This window comes from Mesoplodon mirus (assembly GCF_964341445.2).
Source record: "Mesoplodon mirus genome assembly, chromosome: 7".
NCBI lineage: Eukaryota > Metazoa > Chordata > Mammalia > Artiodactyla > Ziphiidae > Mesoplodon > Mesoplodon mirus.
Window position 1 is genome coordinate 4,062,726 of NC_138983.1, and position 15,003 is coordinate 4,077,728.

At 52.0% G+C, this 15,003-nt stretch overlaps 1 protein-coding gene across 1 annotated transcript; it reads left to right on the forward strand.

The window, feature by feature from the left end:
* The first annotated feature begins 7,522 nt into the window (after positions 1 to 7,522).
* Positions 7,523 to 12,854, forward strand: FGF19 (fibroblast growth factor 19). Its single transcript, XM_082627773.1, has 3 exons — positions 7,523 to 7,950; positions 8,362 to 8,465; positions 11,298 to 12,854. Exons 1-3 carry the CDS (start codon positions 7,710 to 7,712, stop codon positions 11,610 to 11,612), a joined length of 660 nt encoding a protein of 219 aa, XP_082483899.1. The 5' UTR covers positions 7,523 to 7,709; the 3' UTR covers positions 11,613 to 12,854.
* Positions 12,855 to 15,003: the final 2,149 nt, after the last annotated feature.

The window sequence follows — 15,003 nt, forward strand, 5'->3', positions numbered from 1 at the left end:
TCTCATCTGTCAAATGGGTCAACAGCTGGCTCTCAATGCTGCTGCAGGAATTCTGTGTGATAACGGCCTTAACTGCAGAGCAGAGACGAGGTCTTACACGTGAGCTGAGGCAAAGAAACCGGATCTGATCGTGGGTGAAAGTCGCTGCCCCTCTTCCCCCAATGCTGGTGGGTTTCTCTCTTTATCAACTTCACTCCAAGAGGAATTCCGGCATTCCGAGGGTCACGATGAAAATGACAGCGGGCATCTCAGAGTCCAGCAGTGCTCCCTGAAATGTAATTACGGTACAGGGGGCTATCCTGTTCCAGACTTCTGGAGAAGTTCTCATTTATGCTACCTGGCTGGCCCAAAGCATCCTGCCACTGAAATGCCACCCACACCCGCGCGGGGCCTCCTTGCCTGCATCTCTGGATGCCTCAAGTACATCCCCCAGCTGCAGGGGAGGAGCCCTGCCTCTGGGGAACCATAGGGCAGGAAGAGGCTCTGGCACATGAGGTCTGACCCATCAGAAGTGCTCAGAAAGGTTGGCAGATCAACAAAAAATCAATACGGTAATGAAAGCCAGGGAAGGGTGTAAGGAGGGATGGATGGAATGAACAAGGAAAGGATTGACAAACTGTCGAACCCAGTGAATTCGCAGCCACATCAACACCTCCTGGTTCCTTTAAATGATTCGCGCAATAGTTCTTGACCACCAACTACGTGTCAGGATCTGCACGAGGCGCTGAGGGCTCGGCTGTCAACTGTGCAGACGCATCCCCCACCTCCGCAGAGATGTGTCCAGGAGGAGACACATGACAGAGCAATAATCGCACCAAGAAATAACAACCAGGTGTGACTGAACCAGGGCTGCTCTGAAGCGGCGGGGGAGGAATCTCTCTTGCTGTATTACAGGGAATCAACCCAGGGGCTCAGATGACCACTCTAGGAAAATACCCAGGCAGGTGATGGGGCTGAGAAATCGGAAGGCAGGGTCCTGGCCCCGGCTGAGCCTCTGAATTTGGGCGGGCCTCTCAACTTTCTGAGAGAGTCTGTTTTGGTTTTCCCTTCTTTCCTTCTTTTTTTTTTTTTTAATATAGTGCAATAATTAAGAGTTTTATGACTTGAATTCAGACAGAACTGGATTCAAACCAAAATTCTGCTTTTATTAGCTTTGTGCCTCTGGGCAGAGCACAGTTTCTGAGCCTCACTTTCCGCATCTTTAAAATGGGTGCTGGGACTTCCCTGGCGGTCCACTGGTTGATTCTGCACTTCCACTGCATGGGGAGTGGGTACGATCCCTGGTCAGGGAACTAAGATCCCGCATGCCCCAAGGCACGGCCAAAAGAATAAATAAAAATAAAATAAAATAAAATGGGTGCTGTGTATTCACAAGCACCAAGACATGGAAGCAACCTAAGTGTCAATTGACAGATAAATGGGTAAAGAAGATGTGATACACACACACACACACACACACACATACACACACACACAATGGAATATAACTCAGCTATAAAAAGAATGAAATAATGCCATTTGCAGCAACATGGATGGACCTAGAGATTATCATACTAAGTGAAGTAAGTCAGAAAGAGGAAGACAAACATCATTATGATATCACTTATATGTGGAATCTAAAAACATGATACAAATGAACTTGTTAACAAAACAGAAACAGACTCACAGGCATAGAAAACAAACTTATGGTTAGTTTGGGGAGGAGGTGGGAGGTAGGGATAAATTAGGAGTTTGGGATTAACATATACACACTACTATATATAAAATAGATAAATCAATAAGGACCTACTGCATAGCACAGGGAACTCTATTCGATACTCTGTAATAACCTATATGGGAAAAGAATCTGAAAAAGAATGGATATATGTATAACTGAATCACTTTACTGTATACCTGAAACTAACACAACATTGCAAATCAACTACCCTTCAATAAAAATATAATCGGTGCTGTGAAAATTAAATGTAAAAACATAAAGTGCCTAGCACACTTCTTGGCACATACTAAGGGCTTAACAAGTGTCAGCCATCCCCATCCCCATGCTCATGCCCATGCTCATGCCCATCCCCATGCCCATGCCCATGCCCATGCCCACGCCCATCCCTATCCCCATCCCCATGCCCATGCCCATGCCCATCCCCATCATCATCATCATGACCAGCACAGCATCCGGTATATAACAGGCATACAGCAAAGTGAGCCCACTTTGTGTATCAAGTTTGAAGAATAATCAGTTGGTGGAGGCTGGGTTAGCAATCACAGGTCTGGGGTCCTAGTACTTTCCAATGTCAATATTTTAATTTTATCTGAGGGACATCACTACCAGCACAGTTAATGTTTTCTCATCAAGCTACTTTTTGTTTTCTTTCGCTGGGTCACATTTACGCCGTTGCTGCATTCTTACATCGCTACACTGATGGATCCAAATCTTTTCCGTTGGAACATATTTCTGTTTTGATGATGGAGGCAGTGGGAAAACAGAATTCATGGGCAGGAATCAATCCCAGGAAAAACTTGCCAGCTCCTATCATCACAAATGACAAAAGTCAGGCACAACCACACCCAGGCCCCGCCCGATGGGGGTGGGGGAGGAGCTGGCCAACTTGGGGGGGGGGTCTCAGGCCCTGGGGGGGTCGGTGGGGTGGGTGTCTGAATCAACAGCAAGAGAGGCTGCCAGTCCCGGTTGCTGTGCCACCTGGGTGATGGCTGGTGGTGGCCGTGACTTAAACACCGTGTCAGATTCGCCCGATGATGTCTGGAGGAAGCTGTACCTCCCTCAGTGTAGACAGGACAGGGTAGTTCCCGAATTCCAGGAGAACGCCGCTCCAGCCTGCCCTGATCTAGCGGCCTCACGCTGATGGAACGCACATGGGAAGAGAGACCACGGGCCCAGTAATTCCCCTTCCGAGAGTGGGTAGGTGTGAGATGTGCCTCCACAGATGTCCTCCCCTGGTTGATGTGGACTGGGAAATTGGAAACAAGATAAATATATAGCAACAGGGGACAGACTGCACACCCCATGGTACACCACTCAGTTCTGCTGGCACCTAGAGAGGCCGCCTGCAGGATATTTAATGCCACGGGAAATGTTTACAGTAAGTGGGGCAACAGGAGGATACAATTCAAATACTTAAAAAAAAAATATGAACACACTTTCAAAAGTCTGAGGAAGAAATTCACCCAAACAGAAACAGTGACTCGTGATGCAGTCATGATATTCCAGGTTTCAGAATTGCCCTTTGTGCTTTCCTGTATTTTCCAAATTTTCAACCAGGAACAAGGACGACTTTTGCACTGAAAATGTTCAAAATCAACTTTACTGAGGCATAATTTACAATAAAATGCCGCCTAGTTTCAAGGGCACCGTTCAAGGAGTTTGGACAAATGTCATTGCCTGTTATTATTCACAGCAATCAAGAAAAAGAACATTCCCATCATCCCAGAAAGCATCCTCTGGGCCTTTCCAGTAGATCCCCACCCCCTCTCCCGCCTTGGGCAACCACCGGCCAGGATTTGTCACCATAGGTTGGACTGGTCTTTTCTTTAATGTTACCATTACATTTTTCTTTTGGATTTTTTAAATAATATTTTTATTTCAATTCTTCAGTACCATTACATTTTTAAATAAATAATAGGGACTTCCTTGGTGGCACAATGGTTAAGAATTCGCCTGCCAATGCAGGGGACACGGGTTCGATCCCTGGTCGGGGAAGATCTAAGCCTGTGAGCCACAACTACTGAGCCCATGTGCCACAACTCCTGAAGCCCGTGCACCTAGAGCCTGTGCTCCACAACAAGAGAAGCCACCACGATGATCAGCCCATGCACTGCAACGAAGAGCAGCCCCCGCTCGCCGCAACTAGAGAAAGCCCACGTGCATCAGCGAAGACCCAACACAGTCCCCCAAAATAATTAATTAATTAATTTAAAAATAAAAATAAAATAAAATAAATAATAAATGTAGCAAATATAGCCCGTCTGTTATACACCTACAGTTGCCAGGCAGTCTCTGTGTAAATATGGATCCCGTGTTTGATAGAGATATCTTTTATCTCTAATGTGAGTTAATTCTCACATGAACTCTTTTGGAGTTTAAAAACTTTCCTTTTTCTGTTTCACAAATAAGAAAACTGAGGCTCAGAGAAGACTTCCCTTTTCTAGGCTAGCAGGATGCCCTGTTTTTAGAATAATGATCCTAATAGGGGAAAAGGGGGCTTTGGTGAAGCAGAACGCTTTGGGGAAAAGGATGCATGTTCTAGTAGATTCTAGCAAAAATATGAGGCTGAGACTCAGGTGCCCCCCGCTCCCACCCCGAGTTCCAGTCTCAGGGAGGCCAAGAACTGGCTGTGTGGCTTGTCCCCCGCCCCTGCCACCTCCATCCAAGTCTTCACCATCCTTTCTGTCCCCAAAGTTCTTATTTTTTTCTGATGAAGATTTTTACCAACACCCAGAAGTTTCTGTAATTACAAAGTACTTCTCAACTAAGGGGCGGGGGTGGGGGATTTGGGATGGGCCCAGAGAATTGCTTGTGTATTTAAGAAGGCACTTTTGACATTGTAACGTAAATTTCTAACTGTAAAGTGAAAAGAAAAGGGATTACTTCCACAATGCAAAGCCTGGAAGTCAAGCTAAAGAGATTTTCTTAGCTGTTGGGATGTGGGTTTAGAAACAATGGAAACTGACCACGGTCAGAAGAACAACACCAACAAGCTCAGATGCAGGAGGGAGACCCCAGGAGAAGGGTTTAGGGCAGTTAAAAAAGATCCCAGCTAACATCAGATCCAGAACAAAGCCGCCAAGCCAAGCCCTTCTGGCCATCTGGGCCTGAGACCCCTGGGGCCCTGCGTGGGTCGAGAGAGTGTGGGGATGATTGGACCTTGCTTGCATTGCCCGCTCCACTCACCAGGGTGAGTCAGATGGCTCAGCCACCTGGACCAAATCAAATGCAGCCCGAACGCTGGAAATCAGCCCCACCCAGCACGCTGGGGGTTGCAGGGGTCGGGGTCTGCCTGGAGCGGCTCGGGAGCTGGCTGGTCCTCACCTCCGGGGCCATCACCGCTCTTACCTGGAGAGCCCCACCGTTAGCGGCAGCGCCCCCTGCTGGCCAGCGCCGCCTCTCCTCGGCCCTTTTTGGCTTCCTGCCACCACACGGACCCAGGGTACCAGCGAGCCAGCCCAGACTCTGCGCCCCACCGCCTGGGTGCAAACCCTGGCTGGAGGTCTGGCCGAGTGTGTAAGCCTCAGTTTCCTCATGTGTAGCACAGATTAACCACCGAAACTCGCAGACCATTGCTCTGACCATGAAATGTCACGTACACAGCAGCTCCTCAGGCGATGGCTGTCCGCCTCCATGAACTATATCCCAGGCACTATCTGTCCACTCTCCCGTACGACCCAGGACAAGGCTGAAAGCAGGCAGGAGGAGGCAGGAGACCCAGCAGGCTCATGACTTGTCCAGGGAGCAGCGGGGCGTGATCTGTGCTGCAGAGGGTCTGACCCTGGGACCCGCGCCCCTGCTAGGAGGCCACACTGTCTCCCTGAAATGCAGCTTGGCCTAGATTTACAAGCCCGGACAACAAGAACGGCCTGGGTTCAAATTCCAGGTTCATCACTTACAGGCTGTGCAGCCTTGGGTCACTGTGACCCTTTTCTGGGGCCCCCTCTCTGTTCAGTGGGGGAGGGCAGAATGCCGTGGGGGGAGAGCACCCATCACACGCTTAGAACAGGGCCTGGGCGTAGGAAGCTGCCACTTTCCCAGCTTCCTGTGCTCCTGGCTCCCGGTGGCCTCTCTTTTCCCACCATGGCCTTAGGAGGGGCAGCGGAGGGGTGCGGGGGGAACCAGAGGCCGCCCCGTCCTCCCCCGGCCCAATGTGGGGCACGGCCCCCAGTGCAGCCTCTGTCATCCTCCTCAATGCCCTGCATTTATCCAGGATCTTTAAAACGAAAGCTGCAGGGGAGGGTAATTAAGTTTAATAGGGGCCGCTGTCGATTTAAAGCCACAGGGGGGAAGTAATTAGATTTAACAGAAGCCGCGGCTTTCTGAACCAAGACACTCAGCGTGGGGGTCCCTGGCCTATAAAGCTTTCGAGATGATGTCTTTTTGTAAAGACTTTCCTGGTGACATTTTCTGCACGCTCCGTCATTAACGCCAGTCACCGACTGGGGTATGAACATGGCCTTTGCTCATTGAAATTCATTAGGCCTGGCATTACTTTCTCCCTTGTCTCCCCTGTTTGTCCTCCCGTCGCCCCTGAGCTCAGCCAGTGTGGCTTTTCCCCAAAACCAGCCTCCTGGGGCCCCTCACCCGGAGTTGGGGGCGGAGGGGTTGGAGGAACAATGAGAAAGAATCAGTGTTGGGCCAAAAGCCCCCTAGGAGGACCCCTCTTTTTCCCGCCGGGCATTCTCTGGATGCGGTCTCCTTTTTCCGAGCCTCATCAGAACAGCCATCCCGTTTGCGGGAGCCACTGCATTGAGTGGCCCCAAATTCCCCAGCTGGTGCCTGTCCCCAACCCCGCAAACAGCGCACCCTGGCACTGCAGAAGCGCTCAGGGACCCAAGGACCGGACCTACGGCAAAAGGCCCCTCAGAAACAAAGGAGTCTCCCTGCGCCGTGCACCCTGGAAAGTCAGTTTGCCAATCCGCAGCTTGCGAGCCCACCCTGCCCCCCGAAAGGCGCCTTCACCACGACGGCCCTTCCACGCTCTGTCTCCGGGGATTGCCGCGGGCCGGGCCGGGAGGAGGCGGGACGGCGACGGGGCGCAGAGCCAAGCCGGGCCGAAACCGGGGCTGAAGCGCCATCTAGCGCTCGCCCGCGCGACCCCATTGTTCCTCCGAGAGTGGAGGTCGCGCCCGGTCCCCAGTCGGGGGACAATTTACTGGGGTAAAAGCGGGGGGGCGGGGGTCGGTGCGGGCAGGGATCGGGAGAACAGAAAGCCGGAGAACGTGAGAGGGTCTGAGCTGCAGGGAAAATTCTAGTGGACGGCTTTAGCTCTGGAGCTTTGAGGGTTGGTTGGGACCCTGGCAGGAGGGAATGGATGTGGAATTTTCGGGGAGAGGACCCCAAAGCCGAGGCGAGGCTTTTCCGACCGGGAGTAAAGGACGGAAAGCTCAGCGCCATCCCCCCCGCCCCCCGATCTTTGATCCCAGGATTCCTGCTCCGCGCCCCTGCTAGCGCCCCGCGACCGGCGCATTCCCCGGGGAGCCCGTGGCCTGGGGGCTGGGCTCCGTTGTCTCCTTGATTTCTTTGCAAGACCAACGTCGCCCAGCCGAGAGCGACCTGGCCGCAGGCTCGCCCCCGCGACGCGGGGAGGAGCTCCCCCCAAGTCTCCGGCGAAGCCGGGCCTCCTCCTCCCCCAGATCTGGGCGGCCTGGGCGGGGTCACCCGGGCGGGGCCCAGGGAGAGGCTGAGTCGGGGGCGGGGTGTGAGTGGGTGTGTGGGGGGGCGGAGGGCTGATGCAATCCCGATAAGAAATGCTCGGTGTCGCGGGTGAGACGCGCTATATAAGGTCGCCGGCCTCGAGCCGCCGCGCCGTCGGAGCTGGAGAGCCGAACGCCCAGGTTACCGGAGCACACGGCTGCCTCCTGTCTCGAGGGCCGCGGCCACCCCGCCTCCGCACGCTCCGCTCCGCAGGCCCTCCCGGCTGCCGCCCAGCCTCCCACACCCTCACCACCCGCTCTGTGCCCAGAGCCCCGAGCCCGAGGGAGGTGCCATGCGGAGCGCTCCGAGCCGGTGCGCCGTGGTCCGCGCCCTGGTCCTGGCCGGCCTATGGCTGTCTGCAGCCGGGCGCCCCCTAGCCTTCTCGGATGCCGGGCCGCACGTGCACTACGGCTGGGGCGAGTCCGTCCGCCTGCGGCACCTGTATACCGCGGGCCCCCAGGGCCTCTCCAGCTGCTTCCTGCGCATCCACTCAGACGGCGCCGTGGACTGCGCGCCGGTTCAGAGCGCGCACAGTGAGTGCCCGCCGGGTCCCCCACCCGTCACATCCTCCCTTCTTCCCTTTATCTCCTTGGGCTCCCGCGAGCTCCCCACTCCCGGGAACCCCAGGTCTTGCCACTTCGGCGTTCCACTCCCTCCCCGGACCCCCCGACAGTGGGAGGAGCTGGCGGAGGGGGAATGGGTGCAAGGACCTACTGCACCCACGCGTTACCCTCCCCTTCCCCCCTTCGGCTCCTGCGGACCCCACCACCACTCCCGGGAACCCCAGGTCTTGGCACCTCGGCATTCTACTCCCTCCCCGGGCCCCCAGACATCGAGAGGAAATGGGGGATGGGGGGGCACGGGCCCGCGCAACCACCAACCATTTCCACGTGTTGTGGGCCCCGCGGGCTCCGGCTGCAGTTTTGTGCTGTCTTCCCGCCCAGGTTTGATGGAGATCAGGGCAGTCGCTCTGAGTACCGTGGCCATCAAGGGCGAGCGCAGCGTCCTGTACCTCTGCATGGGCGCCGACGGCAAAATGCAAGGGCTGGTAGGTGTCTCCACCCGGCAGGACGCGCTGGGGCGCGGGCCTGCGGGCGAGGGGGGCGCGCTGGATCAGAGACAGGGTTTTCTTGCTTTCTCCGCCGGGGTCCCCATGGAGCTCGGAGGGGAAGGCTGCAAGGGCCGGACTAAGCTAATATTCGACTTTCTAATATGGAAGTTTATGGCTGGAGAATGCTTGAGACCCGCCTTTTCATTTCCACTTGAACCAAAAGCGGGTCCAGTCTGACGAAGGAAACCCATTTCTCGGCTCTTTGACGTTAAACGGGGAAACCCCCCCCCCTCGGGCCTTTTCCTCTTCTCCCTGTGCGTGTGTGGTACTCGGCCCCCTCCCCCTCTCCCTGCGGTATTTTAAAAGAAGGGGGTGGGGAGGAAAGAAAGAAGGGTATATCCACAACTTGGGTTTTTTTTTTTTAAGTCAACCTTCAAATAAGTCAGAAGAAAAACCGCACTTGGGGTTGAAGAGTTTTTTTACATTGAATTTTTATCCACTAGAAAAACAGATTTTTGCAGCCGCTTTAGGGTAATATTGCAGTGGCCGTGCTCATCCTCCTGTCGGGCTCACCTGAATTGCAAAGGCTTTTTTGGGTGGCGGGGACAGGCTGGGAAGGCCCAGGTAACCATAGAGGTCTCAGGGCAGGAAGTGAGCAGATGCAGGGTCTCTGGTCGCCGGAACAAAGGCGGAGAGTTCAAAGGGAGCCCGCGCCCCCGGGCGCGCAGAGGAGGCTGTGTGAGGTCCCGGCCTGGCGCGGGGCCTCAATGCAGCCCCGCTGGGCCGGGGGCTGGGATGGAGGGGCAGGGGCCAGGGGGTAGGGAGGGGACCGCTCCTCAAGGGATGCCCCACCATCCAGAAAAGATGGATGCAGATGCCCGCCTTTCCGCAGCGCAAATCTTTTTTGTGTCCCCAAATTTTGTGGTTCTGGTGCCCGTTTATTGTTTATCCATAGGTAAATGAACCTGCCTGTTGCAGGCTTTATTGGCAGTCCTGCGTGAAAGGACAAGAATGGAGGCAAAGAAAGCTGATACCCAAAACCACTCCAAACCCGCAGTTACCACTTTTGTGACGTTTACTTATGGGGGTGGGGTGAGGGCGCCTGTGGAGGGAGGGCCGGCAGGGGCGGATGGGTCTAACCCACCATTCCAGTCCAAACTGGGGGGTGAGGGTCTCCTCACCTAAAATCCTGTTCTGCCTCTAGATCCCGTGGTCACGATTTAGCAAAACTTGGGGATTTTTTTTTAAAAAACAAATTCCACATTCTTCTAGAAACTCGAAATCATTTCATTTCCTCTATGGCAAATGAGATGCTAATTTCTCCCAAAGAACCAGCAGAGTGGAGTAGCTGCTCCATTTGGTTTTAATTCCCTTGTTTACCAATTTGCATTTCCCCGGCAGTCTGGTGGCCTTATCCCCGCACCGGTTGCTTCATTAGATGCAGGCCTTATCAGGGCCTTATCTAAGCACAGTGCTCACCCACCTGCAGTTCAGTGACCTTTGTAGGCTTGGGCAGAAATGAGACTGGGTGCCTCCCAGCGTAGTTTATGGCCCAGCCCTCCTGGCTCCCCGCCTTTGGCTGTCCTCTGTGTCCCCAAGACGTAATGACCCTCTCCAGTTTGGGACACGACTTGCTCATTCTCTGTGTTCTGGAACCAGAGACTGCTTTCCGGTCCTTCTGGCCACCCACGGGGTGGCGGCTTCTTCCTGGCCTGGGGGGAGGGGGCTGCCTTTATCTCCCCGATCCTGGCAGGCTGCCTGGAGGGCCCCAGCTACTGAATAAAGGAGCCAGAGGGGCTGAGGTTTCTCTTACCAGGGCACCAGACAAAAAGGCTCAGAACCGCAGTCATTTGGGCCTAAATGGGGAATAGGTTCTTTCATCTGGGCCCCGGATTGGATTACTCCTGATTCTTAATTAAAAGACTGATCCAAAAAGGATAACCTAGCTTAGCAATGTCTCCCAATGTGCCAGTGGAATACAAGGGACTTTTTCATGGCAATAATTATATAGTCAATGTAAGGGGAAGGGAAACATGTGTGCCTATCGTGGCTGTGATTTTATGGATATTGCTCAGAGCAAGACTAAGTTTAAAAAGTGACATGATTTAGTGAAAAAGATAAGGGATCTATGTAAGGTATATATAGATATTGAGAATATACATAAAACACATGAAGTATATGTGTATAGTTGAAGGTTACAAAGTATAAAGGTACATAAGGTACATATATATGTATAATATATGTTTAGTATATAGGTTTAATGTTATATTTAACATGTATTTAATATGATATAATTTATTAAATATTTACCTATTAATACAATGTGATGTATGTTTAATGAGTATATTAATATAACAAAAAGGTTCCTACTTCGTATATGTGTATATAACATACTAAATATATATAAGTACCTATATATTTATATATAAAGTATATGTTTAGTATATATGTTTAATGTTATATTTAACACGCATTTAATATTATATAATCATATTTATATATTAATAAAAGTAATATGGTTAATGAGTATATTAATATAACACATGCTATATACTTTATGTAAGTATATATACATTATACTAAATACATATAAGCATATATATATATAAGTATGTGCTTTATACACCTTCATAGTTTATAACCTTTATATAACCTTTAACTGTGTACACACACACACACACACACACACACACACGGCTCATGGTGTGGACCCAAGTGGCGGTATGTAGCACGCATGCTCACCTGGCTCTGGTCTCTCTACTACTTCTGCCGGTGTCACACCCTGGCGGGCACCCACTGATGCTCACAAGCTGCCTCTTTGCTCTGCAGAGTCAGTACTCAGCTGAGGATTGTGCTTTTGAGGAGGAAATCCGTCCGGACGGCTACAACGTGTACTGGTCCAAGAAACACCACCTCCCGGTCTCCCTGAGCAGCGCCCGGCAGAGGCAGCTGTTCAAAAGCAGGGGTTTTCTGCCGCTGTCTCACTTCCTTCCCATGCTGTCCACTATCCCAACAGAGCCCGATGAAATCCAGGACCACTTGAAGCCCGATTTGTTTGCTTTGCCCCTGAAAACAGATAGCATGGACCCGTTTGGGCTCGCCACCAACCTGGGAGTGGTGAAGAGTCCCAGCTTCTATAAGTAACTAGAGGCTCTGTCCTCCCACCCCAAGCCCCCGGAGACCAGGACCCCATGCCTGTGGTGCTTGCGGACTGGGTTTTCTACAAGTATGATCCTGAGTCCAGGTTCTATTTAGCTTTAGGAAGAAACATTTAGAACTTGTACATAGACAAAGTTTTACATTGGCTGTGCCAGTTTCTAGTGGATAGACTTGTATGATCATAAAATTGTAAGCCTTCCATCCTACCCGTCCAGCTGCTACCTACCCCAGCCCCCCAACCCTGCTGGACAAGTCGCTGTGCTGCCCTGGTTCTGCTTGAATACCTCCACTGGTGGGGAGCTCACTACCTTTGGCAACGTTCTTATGCCAAGCTGACATTCTCTGCAGTTCTCTCCCATCCTTTCTAGCAGGGGCAGCCAGAGGAAAAGCAGTCATTTTTAACTCATGTACAGGTGATCACCTTGGTGAAACCTCAGGTAAATTGGACTCGACTGCATGTGAAAATTGTTCCAGATCTCAACTCCAAGGAGGCCCACTGGCCCTCCCCAAGCCCCTCTGGCAGAGAAGTAACTGGGTGCAGGCACTGCCCACCACGCTTCAAGAGCAGGGAGAGCGCAGAGGCCCCCTCCAGCCTGGGGGTAAATCTTGAGAACTCCCTGCTATGGCTGGTTCTGGGATGGGTAATCTCCACGGGACCACTTTGCAACCTGCCCAGGGCAGATAAGGCAGTCTACCCACCTCCTTTCCCTACCCGCTAAAGTGCCGGTCCCAGCAGCCCATCCCTGTCACAGCCACTGGGGTTTCCAGGGAATGGGATCTCTCGTGTGGATTTCACTTGAGGTCCCTTAGAGATGGAACCCCACTGCCCGACCCACCCCCCCCACTCCTCGCTCTCACCTCACTTTGGGGGCTGACTCCCTCCTTACGCGCTGGGATGTTGGCCTGAAAAGGGCAAAACGCTGTCTTCCGGCAGCTGCTTCCCTTTTTCCAGCCCGTGGCCCCTGGTGTGGGGTCATTCTGTGAATCGGGACTCAGCAGCCTCCCGCCTTAGATAAACCCAAACATTTCATCTCAAAGCCAGAAAAAGGAAGATCTGAAAGCCCCCCATCTCTCCAGTAACTTGTAAAAGCCGCATGGAGATCAGGTCCTTTCCCCAGCACTTGGTTTCCACTGTGATATTTATGAGTAATTTATTGTGTTTGATATGTACATCTCTTTATTTTCTTACTTTATTTATACCCCAAAATGGTATTTATGTATGTACACGAGGGTTTTTTTCTACATTAAAGCAGACTTTGTATCAAAAATTGTTTGGAATATTTGTGGAACTGAGACATTTGGGAGGAAGCCGGGGGAGGGGAGGAGGCACTTGCTGTGTGTTTGCTGTGTCTGGGACTCATATTTGGGGGCACGTGTTCCTGAATGTTCTAGGATGATGAGCAACATCTCCCTCCTCTACTCAGCAACACATAAGTAACCTCCCCTACCCCCCATTGCGACAACCAGAAATGTCCAAAAGTTACTGCGTGTCTTTGGGGGACAAAACCACCCCCTGATTGGGAACCACTGGCCTACACATACAGGGTTTCTTTTGTCCAGTAACAAAGCAGGTGGTCACGTCTATTCACGGCCCAGCAATAACCCAGGCTGTTTTCTGTGACCCTCATGGTGTCTCTGTCATGTGGCTTTGTGGTCTCAGCATGGCTGTGTGCCTTCAGCTGAAACTTTTGTCTGTTCTCCAGCCAGGGACAAGGACTCATTGCTGCCTTGGCCTCTCATCTGCAAAGCCAAAGCTTTCTTAGAAATTTCCAGCAGATTCCACTTACATGCCAGGGCCACCCCCAGCTGCAGGGCAGGCTGGGAAAGCAGGTGTTAGGTGGGGCACACTGCCATTCTGATCAAACGGGGTGGGGGTGGGTCTGTTAGCAAGAAAGAAGGGGGGTGGGCGACAGTCTCCATGGGGCGACTAATTCAGGACCTACCTCCTAAATGCAAGTACAGATACATGGATTCAGCTGCTGAAATGTGCGTTAAAAGTCAAGATTGACAGGCTGACAGGGGTTAGGGGTGGTGTGAATGTAAAGGTGGTGCTGGGACAGCTTTGTATCCCCCTATCTCCCTGATGGTGTGGCATCAAATCTACACGCATGAGAAAATGCCAGAACTACACTCACCTTTGACTGACCTCAATTCCCTGCTTTTGATGTAGCACCAAGGTTACTTAAGATGCAACCGTTGGGGAAAGCTGGGCAATGGGGACACGGGACCTCTTTGTACCGACTTTGCAGCTTACAGTGAATCTATAATTATTTCAAAATAAAAAATAAAGCCCCCTCACCAACTGCCAAGCAAAAACAAACTGTTCTCTGTCAACATAAAAACCACAAATGTTTGCTCTTCAAGCTGTCCAGGTCACAAATGCAGCGTGGATAAGTTTGAAGGCTGGGCAACAGACTGCTGGGGTACAGACACTGGCTGTTTGTTCTTAGCTGAGCCTCAATTTCCTCATCTGTAAAATGGGCCGAGGGTGGGATGAGAATGGAGCTGCAGCACACTGCCTGGAGTAGGCAAGTGTCTTCTTCACTCGCTCAGCAGGGGATTACTGGGTGCTTAGGTGGGGCCCTTATGATGATTGAGATCATTGTTAAAGTCTATGAAAACCATTTCATCGGGCACCTCCCACCCCACCAGCAAGGGGGCCCCACCCTCTAAACCACCTTTCACACAGATGACATGCCCAAGGCGCTCAGAATTGACCCCTGCCATTTGCACATCAAGAGGTCCCCTCATTGTTTAATGCCCCAGCCATCCTGCATGCTGCTTGCTGACACAGCATCCTCTAGCCCTGTTTTACAGATGAGGAAGTGCAGGACCAGAGAGGGCAAGGCACTCATCCAAAGTTGCACAGCCCAGAGGCACCTGGCGGAAGGGCTATGGGGTCAGGCCAACCCGGCAAGGAATCCTCAGGCTGTTAACCTGCTGCATGACCTTTAGTCAGTCCTGTAGCCTCTCTGAGTCTTCACCCTGGTGTGGACGGTGAGATGAACAATGTCTGCCTTGCAGAACTGTTGGGGAAATCCAATAGAATTTTGTCTGCAAGATCCCGTTACATGGTGGGCTGCCAGTGACATCAGCCCTCACAAGGGCTAGAACTCTCCACCCTGAACCATTATTTCCACTGGTTCTCAGATCTGGCTGTGGATGAAAAATGTCATCTGCCATATCAGTAAACAAAGGATGTTGCGGCCATCAAGCCCTCAGACACTGCAGCTGCCTCCCCCCCCCCCCCCGCAGACTGTGCACCCTAAGGGGATTCAGGATGGAGAAAAGCAGGATGCTGGCCCTAGATAGCTTAGGTGCATATCAAAGGAATGATTTCAATCAGCCCAGACTCTTCCATCTCCCTGTACTGTAC